General features: G+C 58.0%; 2 protein-coding genes across 2 annotated transcripts in view; one reads left to right on the top strand and one right to left on the bottom strand.

Annotated features, from left to right (window-relative positions):
- NMT1 (N-myristoyltransferase 1) overlaps window positions 1-17936 on the top strand; it is a 20115-nt gene extending 2179 nt beyond the window's left edge. Inside the window, exons 4-15 of the mRNA XM_008641649.2 lie at window positions 3-49; window positions 6042-6156; window positions 7378-7522; window positions 9667-9785; window positions 10288-10379; window positions 10969-11085; window positions 11828-11998; window positions 12347-12455; window positions 13451-13621; window positions 13866-14033; window positions 14445-14582; window positions 16342-17936. Of these exons, the coding sequence (XP_008639871.2) occupies window positions 3-49; window positions 6042-6156; window positions 7378-7522; window positions 9667-9785; window positions 10288-10379; window positions 10969-11085; window positions 11828-11998; window positions 12347-12455; window positions 13451-13621; window positions 13866-14033; window positions 14445-14582; window positions 16342-16362 (1413 nt within the window). The 3' untranslated portion in view covers window positions 16363-17936. The remainder of the gene's footprint in view (window positions 1-2; window positions 50-6041; window positions 6157-7377; window positions 7523-9666; window positions 9786-10287; window positions 10380-10968; window positions 11086-11827; window positions 11999-12346; window positions 12456-13450; window positions 13622-13865; window positions 14034-14444; window positions 14583-16341) is intronic.
- PLCD3 (phospholipase C delta 3) overlaps window positions 17902-23547 on the bottom strand; it is a 10412-nt gene continuing 4766 nt past the window's right edge. Inside the window, exons 3-12 of the mRNA XM_017744748.1 lie at window positions 23462-23544; window positions 23229-23381; window positions 22998-23153; window positions 22812-22847; window positions 22038-22197; window positions 21136-21252; window positions 20902-21050; window positions 19923-20058; window positions 18621-18770; window positions 17902-18541 (exon numbers count right to left, since the gene is read on the bottom strand). Coding sequence (XP_017600237.1) covers window positions 18453-18541; window positions 18621-18770; window positions 19923-20058; window positions 20902-21050; window positions 21136-21252; window positions 22038-22197; window positions 22812-22847; window positions 22998-23153; window positions 23229-23381; window positions 23462-23544 — 1229 coding nt within the window. The 3' untranslated portion in view covers window positions 17902-18452. The remainder of the gene's footprint in view (window positions 18542-18620; window positions 18771-19922; window positions 20059-20901; window positions 21051-21135; window positions 21253-22037; window positions 22198-22811; window positions 22848-22997; window positions 23154-23228; window positions 23382-23461; window positions 23545-23547) is intronic.

Here is a 23547-nt window from a genome sequence, read left to right as displayed (position 1 = left end):
AGCATTGCAGCGACTGCGAGAACGAGGCGGAGCATGGCTCCAACCGGGGGTGAGTGGCGGCCGGGACCGCGTGCCGCGGCGGCGGCCGGGCCCATTGAGGCGAGGAGCGGCCGGGAAGTGCGAGGCGCCCCGCCCCCCGGGTGCGCTGATAGGTCGCTGGGCAGCATCCTGGGCAGCGATTGGTCGAGGCGCCCGTCAGTCTGGCGGGGGGGGCGGTGCCCATTCACGCCCGCTGCGGGAGCGTGTCCGGAGCTCAGCGGGGCCGGGACGGGGCCGCGAGCGCCTTTTCCGGGCAGAAAAATGCCCAGTGAGCAGCTCTTCGTGGCCTTGCGTTAGGGTGTTTCTCCCCACATTCCCTCTGCACTCCCGCACGAGCCTCAGCCCATTCCTGGCATCTCCGTCGCCGCGGTGACACCCAGGGTGATGGCACGGTTGGATGCGTGATCCTGCTTTCCGGAGCATGTGGCATCCCCGTGCCCTGGAATAATCCCGGGCTTCTGTACACTCATCCCGTCGTTATCCTAAACGCAGCCCAGGGTTTTGCAAAGCTCTGCCTACATTGTCTCGTGGTTGGAGGAGCGCAGCCTCCAGGGGTATGGAATGGTGGAATAACAACAACAACAAGGCAGGGAGCGAGCACAGGCAGCGAGGCACGTCCTTATCTCAGTAGGGAAGAGCTGGAATGCTTAACGTAGCACCCTCATTGCTCACTGCGTTAATTAGTACGGTGCAGAGCTGCCTCCCCATGCCTGGGATTTGCGGGAGAGGCTTCATCCTCATTTCGTCTGGGAATGGGAATGGCAACGTGTGGCTTTCCAGAGGTTTCTGAAGGGTTTGCACTTTGTTCTTCCCGCACCTGAGCCTCACTGGGCTCCTCCTGCTCACCTGGTGCTGCTTGCCCACCCCTGCAGAGCAGAGACCATGGGCTTGGAGAGCCCTTCTCCCTCTATCAGCAGCTTTCCATAGGCAATCCTGCCTGCCCAGGAACCGGAGCGAATAAAAGGTCACACAAGAAATATCACAGAGGCTTTTTTTATGACAGCACAGCTGCCCATTTATATTTTATTTGCCTCCCGGGTGTGGCACCGTGTCTCAGTTTAATCGGTTTAGCCGTGCTGGGGGAGATTTTTATTTTCTTTCCCTCTGACATGATTAGGTTTGTGGAAGCCAGAGCCGAGCAGAGGAGACGCGGTGCTCAATCACCACTGTTCCCCAGCCCAGCGGTTCCTCCTGCCCTTTGCCAGGAAAAGGCGTGTTTGGGAGCCCTCCTCAGATCCTGGCGTGGGCATCACTCTGGCCACCTCGAGGAGCTGGAATACCACAAGCACTGGGGACTATCCAGTAGGAAATAGTGTGGATATCTTGGGCAATAACACCAAAAGCCATAAGGAGCGTGAGGCAGGGAGGCTTTGGAGCTCTCTGGCAAGTTTCCTGTACCGCCAAAACCCAGCAGGGACCCACCAGGGAGAGACCAAGCAGTGGGAAAGAGGATGGTTTTCCTTCTGGATGCACAGTCATTAATTCTGTTGATTCCATACCATCTCATTACACTGGGGTGCGGGAGTGTTTCCGGTCACGCCAGTGACACTGTCCCCAAAAACAGGGCAGGGGAAGGGCTTTGAGCTGCCAGGGTTTGTAGAGCCACACTCGGAGCCCTGCCCGTGCCAGTTTGTGCTGGGAGTCACTGGATCTTGGCACTGAGGTTTAAAACATAAAAGTGTTCCTGAGTGAAAGCAATACTTCCTTTCCTTTTAAGGACAGGAAAGAGGAATTGAGTTTCCTCAGCCTCAGTCATGTGTCAGCACTGGGAAGTGGCTGCACTGCTCTCTGCTGTGGCTATCCAAGTTGATTTTCCGAAGAAAATAATCCCACTTTGTTATTTTTCATATTTCCCTTTGTGTGGAGGGAGCTTCCACTGTGTCCCTGGTGGCTGGGGAGGGTTTATTCCCTGGTTCTGGAGAGGCAGGAACATTGCATGGGCTCAGCCTGGTGGGATTTGTCACCTCACAGGCATCGAGAGCAGTGGTGACACCAAGGATTGGAGCGTCCCAGTCCTGTGAAACGGTTCCATTGTTGTCAAAACCATCTGGGGAAGCTGTTTGAGACAGAAGGAGTTTGGGAGTGCCCTGTGGCACAGCTGGGTTGTTGCCTGATGGGGTGTGAGGGGGCAGAGGGGCTTTTCCAGAGGGGCAGCTGTCGATGTGGTGATCCCTGCCTGCAGTGAGTCACGAGAAGGTGTTCCTGGGACAAGCACTGAGCTCCCACATGTGGGATTCAGTTGTAGGTTTAGGGAGCACAGTGGTGGCACACTGGGCTCCAAGAGCTGAGCTTACCCATCTGGAAATCCTCCCTCCCTCCCTCCCTCCCTGCCACGGCCCCTAACGAGATTACAGAGATTACAGCCTAAGCACCGTGCCTGATTAGCCCCCGGGTTGGCAGAAGGATTTTCCAGCACCTAAATACGGAGCAGGGATCTACTCCTGCTCATCTGACTCCTTTCAGCCTCCCAGCAGGCTAAGGGAACCACCCAGGGCTGGAGTTGTTCCCCTTGTGCTTCCTCCCTCAAGTTTGGGAATACGGTGGGAACACCCATGGATCCAGGATCAGTGGGTGCTGAGCACCAGTTTGTTGCTGGATGTGTCTGGTGTTTTTCAGCCTCTAGAGGGGCTGAGCTGGTGGAGCACAGTCAGTCTGAGCAGGTCTCACTCTGAACAAGCCCAGCCGCTGTCTTTAGGTGCTTTCAAAAATCAGTTTTCAAGATCACTCAGGTTATGGGGGTTGTATTCTGGGCAGTGGTTGGTGCTGGAGCCTTTGCTTTCAGCTCAAGGAGCTGCCTGGTAATGGAAAGGAGGGATTGTAGTGCTGTGAATGGCCATGATGTGGGGATGCCTTTCCCAGGAGTAGGGAAGAGTGTTTTCCTTAGCCAGAAAAGAGACCATGGTGATCCCACAGGGAATTGGGAGGTGTGTTTCACAGTGCAGCCAGGGCACCCTTGTCCAGCTACCTCACCTCTCAAAGCACCTCAGAATGCAAAGGGGTATGGGAGGAAAAAGGCGTTAAGTGCAGTTGGGAAGGCCATGGGCTGTTGGATGTGAGCTGGGCTGGCAGCTCACCCTTCCTGCTCCAGCCCTCTCGGCTTCGTGGATCAGGCCAGCTGCAGTAGTTGAGATTTTGGATGGTGGTGGCTTGTCCCAGGACACTGTTGGGGAATTGTTATTAATTTGGGGAATGTCTGAGAGGTGCAGTTATCCTGGAGAAAAAAGATATTTGCTTTCCTAAATAGATTTAAAATAGAAAATACCTGTAATTGTTGCTTCTCTGGGTGTAGCAAGTGGGAGCTTTGGGTTTTCCAGCATTTTCCTACGTGCTAGTGACTCCTCTGCTGGATTGGTTTTCATCTCCTGGCTGGAGCAGGGCCCTTCCCCAGGCCATGCCACCTGGAATACAAAATCTCATCCCACCTTCTGCCACCCTGATTTCTTCCAGGTCACGCCAGCTTTGCTCATAAATCAGGGAGGAATTTTCTCAGCGCTTTCACCTGTGAGCCTGGCGTGATTGGGCCAAGCTCATTAGCACCAAGCTGGGAGTTGGCAGCTCTGATTTATGAAGCAAAGCGATGCCGACAGAGTATGAGGGGAGCATTCTGTCTGTCACAACTGACACCTGCAGCATCCCAATGTGCAGGTGAGCTGGGAACACGTGTCCATCTCCTTTGGAAGGGGCAACTTCCAGCACCAGCCCTTGGGGTATGCTCAAGAACTCTCCTGGTGCTGTCAGTTTGTGGTGTTAAAATTGATAGGAAACGGTTTGGATGTGTTTAATGCAGCTCCAAGGTGGCTTTGCTAATCCCAGGACTTCAGCATGGCCAGGATCTGCCCGTGCTCCTCCCCAGAGAGTTAAAAAAGCCATCACACATTTGTCACTAAAATCAATAGTGGTGTCAGCAGCCCTGTGCTGGGATTGCTGCTGCTGTCATGTCCAAGCAGCATCTCCCGGGTGGAGGCAAAGCCCTTTCCTGGCAGTGGGAGGGAAGGTGAGATTCCCTCCCGGGCTGGTTCAGCAGCGCCGCAGGATGCTGCTCCCTGGGGCTGCGGAGCTGCTGGTTCTCAGAGCTGTGGCTTTGCTCCTGCTCCTCTCTCTGCTCTCCTTCATGTTCTTCTGGAGAAGAGGTGGGGGCTTCTCTTTACCTCCTTTTGTGGAGCAGCTCACCTTGAGCCAGTGCTTGTTCCCACGCCAGGAGTGCTTCCCATCTCCTGGTGTTCCACACAGGCTCTGCTGATAGATGGGAGTCCTTTTCCCCAGCATGTGCTGTCTGCAGAGTCTCTGCTGCTGTTCAGGTTTCATCCAGAGGAAAAGCTTCCCCAGCCCAGCAGCTCCGTGTCCTGCAAACCATCCTTCTCTGCTCCCCAGGACAATGCAGCCCATCACGTTGGCTTTCTGTGCTACATCCACAGGCACCTCCCAGCTTCATCCCTCAAAAAACATTTCTCCATCCACTTTTCCCTAGTTTCATAACCTTCTTGCTGCTCAGCCCAGGGATTGCCTAGAATGGTTGGGTTGGAAGAGACCTGGAGGATCATCCACTTCCAACCCCCTGCCATGGGCAGGGACACCTTGCACTTGCATTTCTTCAAGCTCTGTTCTCCTCCCAGCCCCTCCTTGTTCTGGCCATGCTGAAATAAATAGTTGGATGCTGCTCCAACATATTTTCCAGCACGTTTCTTCTTTTTTTTCCTGCTCCACCCTCTTCACCACTATCTTGTGTTTGGTAAAGACATTAAACTGCTCTGGGAGTGAGCAATGCTTTTGTGGGGAGATTCCAGGCCAGTGCCTCTGGGCAGGTCAGATCTGTGGGGTTGTCCCTGCTGTGAGAGTTGTTTTGGGGTGCAAGGAAGGGAACCTCTGTCGTAGAGTACAAATGCACTGGCTGTATCCTGACCCCTCTTGGCAGCTCTGAGGGACAGGACAGAGCTGAGCCATGTCCTGGCACCTGCTGCCCCCAGCTTGCTTTGCAGGAGACCCCTCGTGTTGGCAGCTGGCAGAGCTCTCCTGGCCCTGTCCCTCCCTTTCACCTTTCATCCCTCCTCTCAGACCTGCTCCAGCCTCTCCAGGATCGAATCTCCCCCTGAGCCCTGACCCCTTGGAGGCTGTGGCCTTGTTTGGAGGCTCCCTCCGAGCTTGGGGTGTCCCAGCTCCCCCATGCCTGTCCTGTGCCGTGTCATCCCATGCAGGATCATGAGCTCATCATCATGAGATCCTATCTGCCATGCTGGGAGGAGGCATCTCTCCTGTGTTTTGGCATCAGGATGCTGCTGGAACAAAGGCCAGGCTCAGTGAGGGGTTTCATACCAGCAGCTGTTTGGGAATGGTCGTGATCTGGATGTCCAGGGCTGCCCTGCATCTGTGGAAGGAGGAGCTGTGCCCTGGTGTAGGTACTTCCCACCCTGCACTCCCAGAGATTTGCTCCTCAGTCTCAATTTTCCAGCTCCAGCATAACAATATAATAATTTTCCAATAAACAGCCTCGTCTCCATAGAGCATCATCTCTGCAGGTGAGGTGACACTTGGCACAGTGTCCTTGGCCACCGACCTCTCTGTGGTGCCAGGACCTGCTGTGGGGCCTTATCCCTGGAGCTGGACCAGTGTTTGCTGCTTCCACATCTATCCTTGGGCTTGGAGAGGGGGAGAAAGCCAAAGCTGGGCATCCCACCACTCCACAGGGTGGATTTGGGCGTGGGTGGCAGAGTGGGGTGATGTGACAGTGGGGGTGTGATCTCTTGCAGCACAGGGCTCAGTCCTCACCTCTGAGCAAACCTGTGGGGTGGGAGGTGTTGGTGCTGGTCCCTTTTTGGGAGCTCACAGGGAGTTCTGTGCCGTGGGGTGGGTGCTTGGCTGCACCCTCCGTGCACGGAGTATTCCCCTTCCTGGAGACTTGGACTCAGCAGGGAGTCTGTATTTTCTTTAGAGTGCCTCAGAAACCAAACAAATGTTCTCCCAAAAGAAAACCCCAAGGCTCCAATGATGTTTCTTTTGTTCCCCAGGGGCCTGAGTCCAGCAAATGACAGCGGAGCCAAAAAGAAGAAAAAGAAACCCAAGCGGAAGAAAGAGAAAGGAGGAGGAGACCAGCCCGACCAGGCTCAGGACCAGCCGGTGAAGGTGACCGACCCCTTCCCGGAATCCCAGCCCCCCACAACAGCCAGCCCCATCCTGAACCACTCCAGTGCCACTTAGGGCAAGGAAAGGTTCCCAGCCCTGGTTTTAGGCACTTGACTGCTCAAAAAACTTCAGATTTAGAGTGATTTCCCAGTCTGGCTCCATGTGTGGGAATTCCTGTTGGTGCAGAAGGTGTTTGCAGAGCACTCTGGGGATAATGCAGTCCTTGGCTGGATATCCCAGGCAGTTCCAGGGTCAGACTGGCGCCTCCACGTTATTGTTCCCAGACACCAGCTGCCTGTCACAGGCAGGAGCTGCCACCTGCCAGCTCCGAGTCCTGCCCACAGCAGCACAGGGGTGACATCTGACGGTGTCGATTTTTTGCTTGATGATCACAGGAGCAGTAGCTGGGGAAAGCAGGGACTATCTTATTCCTCTGGGCTTTGCCTGATCCTCTCCAGCAGCCAGTGATTTGGGAAGCAGCATGGGACACACATGGCCCTCTTGTCCCCTCTGGTCCTGTGGCAGAGGACACACATCAGCAGAGGCTGTTTTCTGTCTGATGCTCAGTTCCCGTCCAAATATTTTGAATATTTTGTCCAACTGACTGTGCAGAGCTTTAAACTGGGGCTTTGCGTTTTTCAAACTAAATTCCTCAGGGATCAGAGAGGAGCTGGGGTTGGGAATTCAGTGCAGAGCCATCCACCCTGAGGAAGAGGAGGATGAAAGTGTCTTTCATCTTGACTCAACCTCTCTGCCTTGTCCCAGTCCGTGGTGTCCAGGGACTCCTCTGGAAGCTGCAGTTTGTGGGTACTGATTAGAGGGAGGAAGCTGAACAGTGAGAAAGAAAAGCCACTGAAGGAATCCCGAGTGCTGGGTGTGGGTAGATCCATCTGTCTCTGCAGGCTGTCAGGTGGGGAGGTTTGCTCCTGGGGTTCACAGCACCCACTTAACTGAAGCTTAAAGCACTTTCAGAAAGTCCTTCCATCCCCTTTGTCCTAGGAGTGCCTAGAAACCAGGTCTGGGTGAGTGGCAGGTGGTTGATGAAAGGGTTCATCCATTCTGTCAAGGATTGAGGGTGGGAAGGGAGGTTCCTGCCTGCTCTCCCTTTCCTGGCAGCACCCACCCTGGATCAGCTCCAGGTTCCCCTAATGAGGAGCCCACATACAGACCTGGTGGCTCAGCTTACTCATTTTGCTTTCCACCCTCTTTTTCTGCCCTCAGGTGAACTCTTTACCCGCTGAGAGGATCCAGGAGATTCAAAAAGCCATCGAGCTCTTCTCTGTAGGTCAGGGCCCTGCCAAAACCATGGAGGAAGCCAGCAAGAGGAGCTACCAGTTCTGGGACACACAGCCAGTGCCCAAGCTAGGTATGTGCAGCCCCTCAACATCCTGTGGGCCCTGGGGGAGGCCTTGTGGTCCCCATGCTGCTCCAAGGAGCCTGGACATGCTCATTTGTGGCCACCAAGTGAGTCCCTGCCTGGCCTGGGCTTCAAAGGCATCAAAACCACTTCTCCACCATTCAGCATCATGGGCTGAGTGGATGAGGAGGATCTGGAGAGCTGTGCAAGCACTTTGTGGAGTACAGAGGGACAAGGAACCACTTCTGACATCAGACCTGATGCCTCCTGCGTTTGTGCATTCCTTCATCCTGGTCCTTAGCCTTGGAGTTGGGTCTCCCCAGCCCCCTGTACCCAAGTTTCACGTGTGGTGTTGCCACATCCTATGGACTCAGAGCTGTCCAGCTCTCCCCTTCCTGGAGGCTGAAGTTTCCCAGACAGGGATCCTTGGTGGGGAAGGTGACTCGGGGTGAGTCGGGGCCAGATGGTGATGGGAGCAGCTCTGGGAAGCAGCTCCATGTGCTGAGCTGCCACGTCCTTGGTTTGCTGGGCTCACATCCCTCTCTGGCACAAGCAGGAGCTGCAGCTGAGCCTGGAGAGGGGAAGCACAAACACCAAAGCATCTCTACCCCAAGCTGCCATGAGCATCTAAGGATGGGAAGCCCCATCTCTTGGTCCCCTCTTTCCCCTGTGACCATCCCAGCAGTGCTTCCCAGCTCTAGTCCTTGTTCCAGCCCTTCCTCTGGCAGCCTGTGGCAGTGATCTGCTGCTGACACCGTGGCAGGAGCTCTCAGAGCAGAAGTGACAGGAGAGCTGCCTGGCTGGAAGGTGCTCATTCCCAGGCTGATTGGGGTGCCTGGGATGAGAGACTTTAGTCTCTCCTCATCTCCATCCCCCAGAGCTCAGGGGAACTAGGGAATGAGACAAACCCACACTTTCTAGATTTATCCATAACTGGTCATGGCTTCAAATTTGCTGCTTTTCAGTATTTCCCCTCATGGGGTTGTGTCTCTTTGCTGCAGATGCAGTGTTTTGATTCCCATTCCATGATGTCCACACCACTCTGAAACCTTTTTGGGTTTCAAAAACTTTCCTGGGAGCAATAGTCTCAGCTTTAAGTTGGGAAAATCACAGTGAGATGGCACACATGGTCATGTGAGACAACAGAGCCTGGTCTTGCATTTGCCCTTTTTTCTGAGCATGCTGGACATGGGAAACATCATTTCTGCTTGGGAAAACCCCGGGGGAAGGGTGGAAGGTGTCTCCTGGGGAGTGGGAGGCACAAAGCAGCTCATTCCTCCCAACACCATGGTGGTGGCTGTGCCCTGGCTGTGCCTGGCTGCCAGCCAATCCCCGTGTCCCAGCGCTCCTCGTGGTGCTGGCAGGCTCTGGCACACAGCGTTACGGACATGGGGCTATTTAGGGCTGGATAACAGAAGTGCTGTGGGATTTTTGGGGCCAGATCTCAGAGCAGTTCAGCACCTGTTCAAAACAGAGAGGGCGGCCAGGGGTGAGCGTTTCTGGAAGCTGCCTGGGGTGGGTGTGATGGGGGAAGTTTTTGCTCTGGGCTTTCATCATCTCCCCATTGCTTGGAAACCTTTTCAATGCCTTTTTAAGGGAATTCCTAATTAGCACAACTCACTTTTCTTGGCAGCACTGAAGTGATGCTGCTGGACCGACATCCCCGAGAAAGCCGGAGCTTGAGCCGACATCTCCTGGCTGAATCAGGGCCTTTAAGAGTCAGTGGTTTTACAACAAAAGTTGTGTTGTTCACTGCAGCTCTTCTTTAGACACAGTGGGCAGGAAACCCTGACACTTGCCAAGCGGCAGTGGCCAGAGCTGGCAGGGATCACCATCCCGTGAAGGGGCTCACGGGAAAGTGCTGGCCCAGGCTGGGATTGTGGGGAGGGGGAAAGATCAGGATCACGTGTGGAGCTGGAGGGTGTAGCTGTGGCTTGTGTTTGGTCACCCAATGGGCTCCACTGTTGCCCTGGAAGGAGTTTTGATTCCCTGCCCATTGTCATATCCCAGACTGGGTGGGTGAAGTGACAGTCCCTGTCTGCCACTCCAGGGGTGGGAGATGCGAGGCACGTTGCCCACCAGACTGAGGTGTTGGGGAGGCTTGGCCTCACACAGTAGAGAACTTCTTCATGGCTGCGTGCTCTGTCCTGCAGGAGAAGTGGTGAACACCCACGGTCCGGTGGAGCCGGACAAGGACAATATCCGCCAGGAGCCGTACACCCTGCCCCAGGGCTTCACCTGGGATGCCCTGGACCTGGGGGATAGAGGTGTGGTGAGTACAGGCAGCTCGGCACGCGCGTGTTGGGAGTGTCTCGGATGGCAGTTCAATGCTTGGACTATTGGAGATGGTTTTGGGGATGGAAATGTGTCCTTCACCACAGCAGGCAACTCTGGCTCTGTCACACCATCTCCTTGGGCTTGGATGGGTCTGATTCCCTCCACTGCAGTTCCCTTTTACCCATCCCAGATTGGCCAGCTTGGCCTCGTTTCTTCAAGGGGCTGTACAGATGCCTGAAGCCAGGAGCTTTCCCTTAGGAAGACCCTTTAGAGCATGACCCACCTCCCTGGGAAATGACACGGGGCTTACCCGTGTCCTGCTGCTGCCCCTGCTCTGTGTGGCACTGGTCCGGGAGCAGGGGGATGTGCCAGGAGCAGGGACATGGCTGCACATGGTGCCCCAGTGCTGTGGCCACACACGAAGTGTTCAGGGTCCTGTCTGGGGGCAGGTGATGGCTGAGTAACCTCCTTAACCCCCGTGCTCTGTGCTGCTGCAGCTGAAGGAGCTCTACACGCTGCTCAACGAGAACTACGTGGAGGACGATGACAACATGTTCCGGTTCGATTACTCGCCCGAGTTCCTGCTGTGGTGAGTGGCACCAGCAGTGCAGAGCAGAGGGTGTGGGATGCTGACAAGCCTGATCCCGGTGACAGGGCTGCAGCTGCCTTTGCTTATCCCATCTCCCTTCCTCCTGAAACGTCCCTTCCCCATCTGTCACTGTGTACAGGGACACAGTGAGAGGGGCTGTCATCCAGCCCTGCCTGCCTCGGGCTCCTTCGAGATCTGGGAGCTTAAAAGTGGACTTTTTTCCTCTTTGGTTTGATCCCTCGAGTGTTTGAAAATCCCAGTAGCTGAGGAATTCCTCAGTGCCCTGGAGCTGTGGGATGAAGGCAGCTGGCAGCAATTACCCTTGGAGTCCTATTGCAGCAGAGCTGCTGTTTCTTCAGGGTGTTCCTGAATCGAGGAACAGGGACTTCCTCCTGTGTCCCTAGTGAGGACTGGCCGTGGGGTGCAGGAATTGCCCCAGATCCCAACAGTCCTTGTCACATCACTGTCACCCTCTCATCCTCTTGCTGCGAGCAGGACACAGGGAGTCCCAGGGCAGGGTGGGAGGCAGGAGCAGGTACACCAGGGACCTTGGATGGGAGGTGACTGCTGAGGTGTGTCCCCTCCCCAGGGCACTGCGTCCTCCAGGCTGGCTGCCCCAGTGGCACTGTGGGGTCCGAGTGGTCTCCAGCAAGAAGCTGGTGGGATTTATCAGCGCGATTCCAGCCACCATCCACATCTATGACACGTGAGTGCTGCTCTGCTGCATTTCTCACCCTGCTGACACCTGGGGCTTTCTGGGAGTGCTGAGGGGGTCTGGCTACATTGTCTTCCCCAGCCCACAGCCAGACCTGCACCCTTCAGCTTTGGAGATGTTTTGCTGCTTGGAGGGGAAGATGGGGGATATTTAAGATCGGCAGGGAGGTTCTGGGCAGGAACATCTTGTAGTTAACCACTGTGAAGGATGTTTTCCTCAATGAGTTAGGTTAACTTAGAGCTCTGGCTTACAGAAATCATCCAGGGCTAGATGGAGATGGAGGATCATAGAATACCCTGAGCTGGAAGGGATCTCCAAGGATCATCCAGTCCAACTCCTAGCCCTGCACAGGGCAGCCTAACAATCCCACCCAGTGCCTGAGAGTGTTGTCCAAACTCTCCTGGATCTCTGGCAGCCTTGAGGCTTTGACCATTCCCTGGGGAGCCTCTTCCCAGGAGATTCCCTGAGCAGTGCCCAGCCACTCTCTGGGGGAAGAACCTTTCCCTAATGTGCAACCTGACCCTGCCCTGACAGAGATTCAGACCATTTTCTGTGGGAATCCCGGGGTAACAGCTTAAGGGAGGGTTCTCCAAACCCAGCCCCTGCCCCTTCCCTGAGGCCTTGATTCCTCATTCCCTTGAGAGGGTTTGGAGGTAGCTTGCCCGGGGCGTTGGTCTGATCCTCCCAGGTCAGGACAGTCAAGCCTCATGCTCTGCATTGTTTCTTGCCCAAGAGAGAAGAAGATGGTGGAGATAAACTTCCTGTGTGTCCACAAAAAGCTGCGCTCGAAACGGGTGGCTCCGGTTCTGATCCGTGAGATCACGAGGAGGGTGCATCTGGAGGGGATCTTCCAGGCTGTTTACACTGCGGGAGTGGTGCTGCCAAAGCCTGTGGGGACTTGCAGGTGAGTGTCTGTGGCTCTCCCAAGATTTCTGTGTGCAGACCTTCCCTTCCGGAGGTCCCCTGTGTGGCCAGTAGTGTGTGTGGGATTCCCCGGGACAGGAAAGAGTTTTTTTTGTTTCTCCTCCCACGCTGTCCTTCCAGGATTAAGTGCAGTGGCTTTGCTAAAGCTGCTCATGTAACACAGGAGAGGAGGCTTTGGCAGCACAAGCACTTCAGAACCGTGTTTCTCTCTGTGGGGAGCTGCTGGCCTGATGTTCTCACTTGCCCTCGCGGCAGCCATGGGAACCTCGTGCCCGTGGCCGCCCCGCTGCCCCAGAACGAGTCTCCCACTGCCAGTGTGTTTCTGCAGGTATTGGCATCGCTCCCTGAATCCTCGGAAACTCATCGAGGTCAAATTTTCCCACCTGAGCAGGAACATGACTATGCAACGTACCACGAAGCTTTACCGGCTGCCCGAGGTGGGTGCCAGCCGGGAGCAGAGCTCAGGGGGTTGCTCCTTGCTGGGCAGGGGGAGAGGCACAAACATCCTGGTCGAGGTCACGTCCTCTGCCTGGAGAGCCAGGGTTTGTTCCATGTAGTAAATGACTCTGTCAAGCAGTTGTGCTTTATTTAATCTTTATGTATTTTTGCTTGGGTACCTGCATTTTAAGGGCAAATTCTTACAGTTAGAGGACCCTGTGAGCTTTTGTTTGCTGGTGAGTCACAGCCTGTCGTCCTGGTTAAACAAGCAGGCAGATGTGACAGCCTTCATCTGTCCAAACACAGCCTCGGTGTGACCTTGGATTGGATTAGTCCCTCATTCTTCAGTCACACTGATCAGTTCTGGCACTGCAGTTGTCCTGCTGGGGAAGTTCCCCAGCTGGAGATGGAAGAGAAAAAAACAAACAATGCATTAAAATTGCCACCACCTTCCCCGACCTTGTTGGCTCCTTTCAGTCAGCCAGAGCTGCCCCTTGGGGTGGAAAGTGCTGCTTTCATGCTGGGCAGCTCCCAGCTCCTGCCTCCCACAGCCACACAGGCAGCAGTTGTTGGGCTGGAGCTACTGGTTTTTGCACAGAAACTCAGCCCTAAAACGGATCTGGGCTTGCTGAGCCATCCCAACCCTAGATTAGTAATTGAGGCCAACTGGGAGTAACATCTTGTGGAGCCTGGGACACATCTCCCAGCCCGTGCCCGCTGTGGGGGGGAACAGGAACCTGGAGGGAAGCAGAGAGTTTGTGTCATTAGTGGGACCTGACCTGGTGCTTGGGGATTTGGGACATGCTGTGCTCTCTGTGATCTTTGCCATCGGTGTCACGGCCAATCACATCCATCCTTTGCTGGGCACGCAGGGCTGGGGGGCTGAAAATGGGCTGATCTAAGCAGAGAGCATCTCTGTGCTGCTTGCTGGAGAGCCCTTGGGTGATGAAAACCACTGTGCAAGCAACGAAACAACTTGTCCCACTTTCTGTAGACTCCCAAGACTCCCGGCTTGCGGCCCATGGAGCACAAGGACATCCCTGCTGTGCACAAGCTCTTGACCGAGTACCTGAAGCAGTTCCACCTGACCCCTGTGATGAGCCGAGAGGAGGTGGAGCACTGGTTCTTACCTCAGGAGAACATCATCGACACCTTTGTGGTAGAGGTGAGGGGCAGGAGCAGGATGGGAGGGGTGTTTTCCTGCACTTTTGTCTCCACTGGAGCTGTGGGAGTGATCAGGAAGGGGCTCCATGCCCCTCCAGGATGGGAGTTTGCTGGAGGATGGTGCCTCCATCCTGAGATACCCTGAGTCTCCCTGCACCCATCACTCCAACTGGCAGAGCCCCTCTAAGGCTCTGGCCAGGCTTTACGCCAGCCTGACATGTTGTGATGTCCCTTCTGCCTTCCAGAGTGCCCCGGGAGAGGTGACAGACTTCCTGAGCTTCTACACGCTGCCCTCCACCATCATGAACCACCCGACTCACAAGAGCCTGAAAGCTGCTTATTCCTTCTACAATGTTCACACCAAGACGCCTCTCATCGACCTCATGAGTGACGCGCTCATCCTCGCCAAGTCGGTGAGGGATGGCAGGGATGTGCTGGCACCGTGGGACACTGGGCAGCTCACCAGGAGCTCACCAGGAAACTCACTGGGCAGCTTGCTGCAGGCTCGCCACCCTTGGGTTTGTGGGAAGGGCTTGTTCCCAGGGCTGTAGCAATCCAAATCCTAAAGGATCTGCCACCCAGGAGAGGGATGCAGAGGTGCTCTGAACCGTGCAGCTCATGGTGGGCTGAGCTCAGGGTGTTACTCATGTCCTACAGCAAACAGTCCTGTAGTAGCTGGTTTGAGGCTGGGGACACCAAGGCTGAGCTCTTCCCTTTTTCTGGGGTTCAAAGCTGGGCAGGAGAGGGGGCCAGGCTGCTCACAGGTGGGAGGAGCTCCCCAGCACAAAAGCAGGAACTGATGGCTTCATGTATTCCCTGTGCAGAAAGGATTTGACGTCTTCAATGCACTGGATCTCATGGAAAACAAAACCTTCCTGGAGAAGCTGAAGTTCGGGATCGGGGACGGGAACCTGCAGTATTACCTGTACAATTGGAAGTGTCCCAGCATGGCACCAGAGAAGGTCAGTGCTGTGAGGAGGGGTCTCATCCCCATAGCCCTGGGGACATGAGTTTGGTGTCACCCACACCTTGGCATTCCCAGCCCAGCCGGTGCCCTCGCAGTGTCACACACGGTGATGGGTGAATCCAGTGTCAGCTCCCTGTGCCATCCCCCTGTGCCTGCACAGAGCATGTGTCCCTGGGGAAAATCCTTCCACGCTCATCTTCCAAAGCTAATTTTATTCCTGGACTAGTGCAGGTTCAGTCCTTCCCCTCACACCAACCTCTTCTCTCTGAGGAAGGAGGCCAGGCACAGAGGAGACAGCAGAGGGATGTGACACCGGGGGTTGTGACAATTGCCTGTGATCGCACACAGGACCCGGCTGTCACTGCACAGCCCTGGGTGCCAGTGTGTCCTGGTGGGGTGGGAGAAGCAGCCACCCCTCTGGGGAGAACAGACAGGCTGGAGCAGGACCTGTGACAAAGGAGCTCTGCCACCACATGCAGGGGGCTGAGCCACGGGATCCCAGGATGTCATTTGTCCCCAGGGCCAGCAGCCTGGAGGGCCAGCAGCCTGTTCCCCACTGACCTGCTCCCAGAGCTGTGCTGCAGCCCGCTCTGCCTGCCCTGGGCCATTCTGAGGCAGCACCTGCTTGCTACTGTCCCTCCACCCCAAAGACGTGATTCAGCGTCTCTCCAGTCCACAGTCACCTTGCAGAGGATGGTGCTTGAGAACGAGAATCTGCCCAGCTACATCACAGCTAATTAATGCCTTAACAGCTAATTAATGCCTTGATGGCAGTCACAGGGCTTTGATTCCCTGGTGTGAAGCCAGGTCTGTCTCTGGGCACAAGCCTATGTGCCCTAAAACAGCTTCACTCACCTGCTGAGCCTCCTAGGATGCCCCGGGAGGTCCCCAGGAGGTGTCAGCAATCCCTGGGAGCGCTGGTGGGTGGGAGAGCCTGATGCTGGGAATGCTTCCTGTGGTGGGGCTGCCTCTGGGTCCACTGGGTCAGAGCACAGCACCAGCCACCAGCACATCCTGGAGAGTCCCCAGCAGTGCCAGCTGCCTGTGCAGGGACATGTCCAGGACCAGGCTCTTGGGAAGCAGCTTCTCCCAAGTCACAAAATGGTTTGGGTTGGAGGGGACCTTAAAAGAGTACCTTGTTCCACCCCTGTCACAGGCAGCGACACCTTCCACTGTCCCAGGTGGTTCCAAGCCCCGTCCAACCTGGCCTTAGGCACTGCCAGGGATCCAGGGGCAGCCACAGCTGCTCTGGGCACCCTGTGCCAGGGCCTGCCCACCCTCCCAGGGAGGAATTCCTTCCCATTATCCCATCTGGCAGTGAGAAGCCATTGCCCCTTGTCCTGTCACTCCAGGCCCTTGTCCACAGTCCCTCTTGGAGCCCCTTTAGGCACTGGAAGGGGCTCTGAGGCCTCCCTGCAGCCTGCTCCAGGCTGAACAACCCCAGCTCATAGGAGAGGTGTTCCATCCCTCTACTCATCATGAGCTCAGAAAGAAACATCTTTGGCTCATGAATCAAGGCTGTCTCATAACCTGATGGGGTTTGTCACACCCCAAGCATTGGTCACCTCCCCAGATCAGAGCTGGGCAGGGCCCATGTGCCCATTCAGCCACAAACCCAGGGCTTTGCTGCTCTCAAATATCCCAAAACCAGTGGGGAAACCCACACAGACAGCACTGAGCCCTCCCAGCTGCGTCCACGTGGAGCTGGGATCGGAGCAGAGGACACGTCCTGACTCCATTTCCATTGCTCCCAGGTCGGATTGGTGCTGCAGTAAGGGAGCCCTTGCCAGGAGAGCGTGGAGGAGCCGGGCCTGCCGAGGTGCTGCCCTCATCCATTCTGCCAAAGCTGGACCCGCGCCGGGAGAGGGGGACTGGAGCCGCCGCCCCCGCTGCCGTCAGCCGTCTCCTTGTTTGGTTTAATTGCATCCTCGTAAAGACATGATCAAGGGAATGTAACTGCTGAAACTAGATCATGATTGGCATATAATGGATTTCACGGGTGAATAATAAAAGTATATATTATATATATTTTAAATCTTTCCTGTTCCCAACTGCCATGAGTTGCATTCGGCTGCTGAAGGTCACCACTGGGCCGCTGGACCGGGACTTTTCTGCATGGGGACAGCTGAGGCTGATGCTGCGGCGCCGGCGTGCTGGAGCACTGGGACGTGGTGGCCAGTGGCCAAACCCTCCCACCTGCCCCGAGAGTGCTTCGGGCTCTCCCCTGCTCGGCTCTTTGCCCCTGGTTTGCTCCTGACTCCGTTAAACAGGGCCCCTCCCCGCGGGCTCGGGAGCACGTCGAGATTCCTTTCCAAGGGCTATTTGTGCAAGCGATGCCTTGTCCCATCTCCTGCCCAGCCACGGAGACTCCAATGCTTCCTGCTCGACGGGGCGAGTGCTGAACTGAGGAGCAGCAGCGCCCAAAGATCCGGGGGGCATTCGGCTCCGGAGCGTGTCTGGCACACCCCGCTCTGCTGGGACTCCTGGGGCTCCTTCCCCTCAGCCTCCCCCGTGGGGCTGCGGGCACCGGTGGATGCTCCATTGCCCCTGCCACACTTCCAGCCTCTCTGCTCAGCTGCTTTTCTCTGGAAGCATGGAAATACGGATACAGCATCACCCCGGAGCTTCAGCCTCCCCACCCACCCCGGTGCCTCCACCACCAGCTCCCGCTGTCACCTCGTGCCGTGGGATCCGCCGAGATAAAGGAAACGTTTTCATGGAAAACCTTCATCCCATCAAGATCTTTTGGGAAAGGAGTGCCCGGACAGCCTCCTGCCATGCCATGAACCTTGTCCACCCAGAGCTCCGAGATTCTCCTGCCTGCCCAGCCAAAGGTTTCCAAAGCTGCACACCAAGGCCAAGACCCCGTCTATGCACTCCCACGCCTCCCTGTCCCTGCGTGTCCCTGTCACACCCCACGGCACCAAGGACCCTGAGAGCCTGTGCCCACCCCAGCCTGGACCTGTGGGGCCTCGGTGGGGACCAGGAGCCCATCACATCCCCCCTGGCAGTGCCATCACATCCCCCCCTGCTTGGGGTCCTGTGTCACCTATGCAAGTACCTCTGTGTCCCCTCCTGTGTCCCTGCTGTCCTGGGCTAGGGAAGGCTGGGTGCGGGTGGGGGACACCCAGTGGGATCCTTCCCCTGTCCCCATGGCAGGTTTGAGGGCTGCTCCAATGAATCCCCCCAGCTTCCATGGGTGCAGCACCCATGGGTGCTTGGCAGCTCCCCAGGGCACCACTGGTTTGGGGGTGGGTTCAGCCCTGATCCACCCACGATGGGCCCTGGGGCGTGACAGGGACACTGGGACAGGCTCTGTTAAAATAAAACCTTTATTCGACTGGCTTGATTCCAGGGTGTAAATCTGTGACTGTTGCTGGTACCAGGGCAGAGGTCGGGAATGTGTCCCCACCCGGGCACAATGGAGTGTGTGTGGTGGCAGGGTCCCCTCAGGGACTCCATGGCGATGGCACCGTCCTTGCACCCCAAGAGAGGGGCTGAGATCAAGCATGGCCAGGACTGGTGACATTTGGGGGTTGCTGTCACCCATGTCACCCCTGTGGGGCTGTGCTGGGCTGTCATTGGGCCAATGAACCCATCCTGGTTGTCACAGCATCTCTGTCCCCTCAAGGAGGGGAGGAGCAGGGCACCAGCAGATTGGGTGGCACTGGGGAACAGGGAGGGGAGCCCCCACCCCTTTGGGTCCTCCCAGCCCTGCTGTCAGCACAGACAGGTGAGGGGTGTCCCCAGACTGTCCCCACGCAGCGTGCCCATCCATGGAGGAGCCTGTTGTCCCCTGCACGGAGACACGATGTCCCTCCCATGGGCACCTTGGGGACACGAGGATGTCCCTCCTGTGGGCACCTCACAGGCTCTTGCATCGAACGTGCACAAAGAGCGTGGCAGGGGACAGGGACGCGCCGTCCTTGGAGAGCAGGTGGATGTGGCGGTACCCTGGGGACAGAGGGGGGCTCAGCGGGTGGCAGGGGCTGTCCCCGTCCCCGGAGGGCAGCGGGGTGGCACCCGCACCCACCTTGGCGCATGCTGGGCAGCGGCAGCGTGAACTGCCCCACGAAGTCGTTGCAGGAGGTGCTGTCGTAGTCCTCCACCACGAAGCGCACCAGCGCCAGCTCGGGCGCCCGCACCTGGAACCGCAGCGTCTCCTCCCAGCGCGGGTTGAAACCTGCGGCACCAGCGGGGGGTGGGTGCGGCCACCGGGACCAGCACCCGCCCTGCGGGGACCAGGGACCCTCTGTACTGCTACTGGGGCCAGCACCACCCTGCGGGGACCAGGGACCCCCCTGTGCTGCTACTGGGGCTACCACCACCCTGCGGGGACCAGGAACCCCCCCGTGCTGATGCTGGGGCAGTGCCCCACCCTGCAGGGACCGGCGTGGTCCCCAGTGCTGCCACCAGGGATACTGGGGCCACCAGGGCCACCCAGTGCCCCGCAGGGCCCAGCAGGACCCCCCTGTGCACTGCCCCTGCCCTGGCTGAGCTGCTGTCCTGCACTGGGGGATGTGGGGGCTGGGGCAGGCTGGGGGAGTGGGGGTGATACTGGGGCCACAATGGGGTGTGCTGGGGAAAAGGGGGTCATACTGGAGCTGTGGTGGAGTATACTGGGGGAATGGGGATCACAGTAGGGGAACAGGAGACATGCTGGGGCCACAATGGGGTGTGCTGGGGAAAAGGGGTCCTACTGTGCCTGCAGTGGGGTGTAGTGGGGGAACAGGGGTCATACTGGGGGAATAGGGGTCATACTGGAGCCATGATGGGGTATACTGGGGGAAATGGGACCATACTGGTGCTGGACTGGGCTATACTGGGAGAATGGGGGTTGTACAGTGACTGTGGTGGAGTATACTGGAGGGATGGGATCATACTGGGACTCTGATGGGATATACTGGAGGAATGGCGGTTACACTGGGGTTGGGCTGGGCTATACTGGGAGAATGGGAATAACACTGGGGCCATGGCGGGGTAATCTGGCGGAACGGGGGTCATACTGGGGCTGTGGATACTGGGGAGGGTGGGCATCACACTGGGCTTGGGCTGGGTATACTGGAGGCCATAAGGGAGCAGCACTGGGAAGGACTGGGACATGATGGACCCTGCCACTGGTGGGGATCAGGCGGTGCTGGGGAGGGGGCATTGGGTGCACAGAGGGCACTGGGATGTCCTGGGCACTGGTTCAGCTGGCAGTGAGTGCTGGGCCTGGGTACCCAAGGGACTGTCCCTCACGGGGATCAGGGTGCCCTGGAGTGTCCCCATGGGTCCAGGTGCCCAGGGGTGTCCCCAGGGGTGTCCCCAGGGGTGCCCAGGTGCCAGCACTCACCGTTGTTGAGCTTGTGGTGGGTTTGTTGCTTGGCGCAGTCGGCCGGGATCCCGTGGATCTCCACACGCACAAAGGGATCCACGATGGAGCTGCCCTTGTCCCTGTTCAGCTTGGGCAGCTGCTGTGCTGTGATCACCTGTGGCACAGGGAGCTGGGGACCAGGGGACGGGGACCACGGGGGCCCAGGGGGACCTGGGTGTGGGGAAAGGACTGGTGCCCCCAGGAGAAGGGATGTGGGTGGCACTTGGCTGGGGTTGGGGACACGGTGAAAGGGAGGGAGGTGGCTGATGCCACCCAGTGGCTGACACCAGCTGGATTTGGGGGACAGGGTTGGTGTCACCCACAAGTGTCATGGGTGACACACAGTCAGGAGCATGGATGGGGTGAGGAGGAGGGAGGGGGCTGGTGCCATCCAGGAGAAGGGAGGAAGGTGGCACATGGCTGGGTGTGGGGACAGGGCTGGTGTCCCCAGAAGGCAGCAGGTGGCACCCAGCCAGGAGTGGGGATGGGGTGAAGAGGAGGGAGGTAGTTGGTACCAGCCAGGAGAAGGAACATGAGTGACATGTGCCTGGGTCCCCACGAGAAGGGATGCGGGTGCCACTTAGCTGGGGTTGGGGATGGGGCGGGGAGGAGGTGACATGGTTGATACCAGGTGGATTTGGGGACAGGGTTGGTGTCACCCAGGAGTAGAGACATGGGTGGTACCCAGGCAGATGTGAGGGGAGGTCAGTGTCCCCAGCAAAAGAGAGGTTGGTGGCACCCAGGAGAAGGTGTGTGAGTGGCACCGGGCTGGACATGGGCTTGGCATCAATCACCCTGAGGGGACATGGGTGGCACCTGGCTGGGAGTGGGGCTGGTGTCACCTGGGGAAAGATGGGAGTGGCACCTGGCTGGGCATTGGAATGTCATAGGTGTGACCCAGCAGGGACGTGGGTGGCACCCAGCCGGGCATGGGGGCAGGCCCGTGGGCTGTCCTCACCCTGATGTGCAGCGCCAGGCGCCGGGACCCCTCTCCGGGGGGGCTGCGCAGGCAGAGGGGCTTCAGGACGTAACCACAGCGCCCGTTGGGCAGGAAGCGCCCGGTGTTCAGGTCCATCTCATACCCCGGCGTCTGGAAGTTGAGGGCCACTGTGGGGGCAGTGGGAGGTGGTGTCAGGGTGGGTGCTGGCTCTGGGGGTGGGTGCCAGGCCATGGGGGGCTCTGGGGGTCTCACCCAGCTGGCAGCCAGCGTTCCACATCTCCTGGGGGTTGTAGTTGGCGGAGTTCATCTTGAGCCCCAGCGGGTACACGCGGCTGAGCTGGCGGGCGTTGTACCGGACCAGCGCCGGGCCTGGGTGGGAGACACGGCTCAGAGGGGCCACTGCACCCTCGGGTGCTGCTGGGGGGCACAGGGACATGGACAGAGCCTGCCCAGCTGGGTGGACCCTGAGCCTGAAATGTGACCCAGGCCCTGAAACCAGACCCTGGGGTTCAGACCCCAACCCTGGACCTTGAGCTTGGACCCCTGACCCTAAACCTCTGACCCTGGATCCTGACCTTGACCCCACACCTTGACTTTAGACCCCTGACCCTGGACCTTGACCATGGAACCCAGACCCTGACCCCAGATTTTGACTCTGATCCCTGGACCTCAGACTCCAAAACTCCCAAGCTTATGCCCCGACCCAGATCCTAATTCCAGTCCTTGACCCCAGACATTGACCCTGGCCCCAGACACTGATCCTGGACCCCAGACCCTGAACACTGACTCAGATGTTAATCTCAGGCCCTGACCTCAGATTCTGACCCTTACCCCCAGTCCTAGACCTTGACCCCAGACCTCAGTCCCTGGACTCTGACCCAGACCTTATTCCCAGCCCCGGCCCTGGACCCAGATGCCACATCCTAAACCGTGGTCCCAGACCTTGGTCCTGGTCGTGTGACCCCAGCCCTGGCCTCTGGCCCCAGACCCTGCCAGCAGAGCCCAGCGTCCCCCATCCAGGGCTGCCCTGACCACCACCCATGGAGCCACCCCAGAGACAGAGCCCACCATTCTCAGCCCCTCCTGCATCCCAGTGTCGTCAGGAGCATGGAGCCACCCTGTCCCCATCCCTGTCCCCATCTGGTGGCCCTCACCCGCCTCCTTGATGAGCTTGCGTGCCTTCCTCTCGCTGAAGGAGGACATCTGGCAGGGCTGGGGGTGGCGCAGGGCCTGGGCCAGCCCGGGGAAGGGGACAGCCTGGCAGTACACCACCAACGCCGACAGCTCCGGGGACACCTGCGACGCGTCCTTGGCCTGTGGGAGCCACCGTGGCATCAGGGACACCCTGGCCCCAGTGGCCACCTGCCTGCCCCAGGGTCTACAGATCCCCCTCCCCTGCTAGTGCTGAGTGCTGAGACCCCCAAGGCCATGGAGACCCTCAAAGTAGGGGAGATCCTGATGCAATGGAGACCCCGAGGTGGAGCAGAACCTGAGGCAATGGAATGATGGACGTGGGGCTGGTGGGGAACCCAAGCTGGTTGAGAACCTGAAGTCATGGAGAACCCAAGAGGATGGACAGCCCAAGATGCTAGAGACCCCAAGGTGAGGGAAACCCCAAAGTACTGGAGAACCTGAGGTGATGGGCACCCTGAGATGATGGAATACTTGAGGTGACAGAAACCCCAGAGTGATGGAGACCCCAACAGGTCACCCTGGATGTGATGGAGGCCCAACATGATGGAGAACTTGCAGTGACAGAGACATCCAAGTGTTGGAAACCCCACAAACAGGCCACCCAGCCCAAGGGGAAGAGGGAGGCACAACTGAGGGGTCCCCAAGCTCGGTCCCCTCTTCCCAGCAGTGACAGCCACTCACCACCCCCATGTCACCTGCCCCATCGGCCACCCCAGCTCCATCCCATGGCCCACCTGCAGAGGTTTGATCTCCTGCAGCGACTGCAGCGACTGAAAGAGGAGAGAGCAGGGCTGCACAGGGGGATGCTGGGACAGTGCCAGGACGCTGCGGTCCCCCAGCACCACCAGGATGCTCTGATCCATCAGGGCCACCAGGATGCCGTGGTCCCCCAGCACCACATCCCTGGGGAAGTCTCTTACCCGCCGGGGGCTTCTCTCCTGCACCTTCTCCTCCTCTTCTTCTTCCTCCTCTTCCTCTTCCTCCTCCTTGGGGTCCAGAAGGGAGGTGACACCCCGGGGCTCCTGCCACAGCTCTGGCAGCTTCTTGCCCTTCACCAGGATCTTTTCCTTCAGCTGCTACAGGAGGCAGGGCCGAGCTAAGGGCTTGGAGGGGACATGGGGACACCACGGTGGGCGCGCAGGTGGCCTTACCTCTGGTGAGGGCAGATCGTGGGGGTCCTGCCCCTGCAGGGGCTGAGTCAGCAGCTTGTCCCCCAGGATGGCCTTCATGTGCCGGGCCATGGTGGCCTGCTGCTCCAGCCCGCAGTGGTTCTCCAGGGACAGGATGACGGCACCCTGGGATTTCTGGCCGTGGGCACGGGCAGCGGTCAGCACCCCGCACCCCGCACCCAGTGCCCCACCCAGGGCTGCCGGCCCCGCCTCACCTCGAAGGCGGAGTCGCGGATGCTCTCGATGACGTCGCGGAAGAGGATTTTGGAGGTGAGAGTGTGGCCGTGGTAGACGACAGGTT

This window comes from Corvus brachyrhynchos, unplaced genomic scaffold (genome assembly GCF_000691975.1).
Source record: "Corvus brachyrhynchos isolate BGI_N302 unplaced genomic scaffold, ASM69197v1 scaffold479, whole genome shotgun sequence".
NCBI classification, from domain to species: domain Eukaryota; kingdom Metazoa; phylum Chordata; class Aves; order Passeriformes; family Corvidae; genus Corvus; species Corvus brachyrhynchos.
The sequence above is the reverse complement of the archived record's forward strand: the minus strand, read 5'-3'. Positions and strand labels throughout refer to the sequence as shown.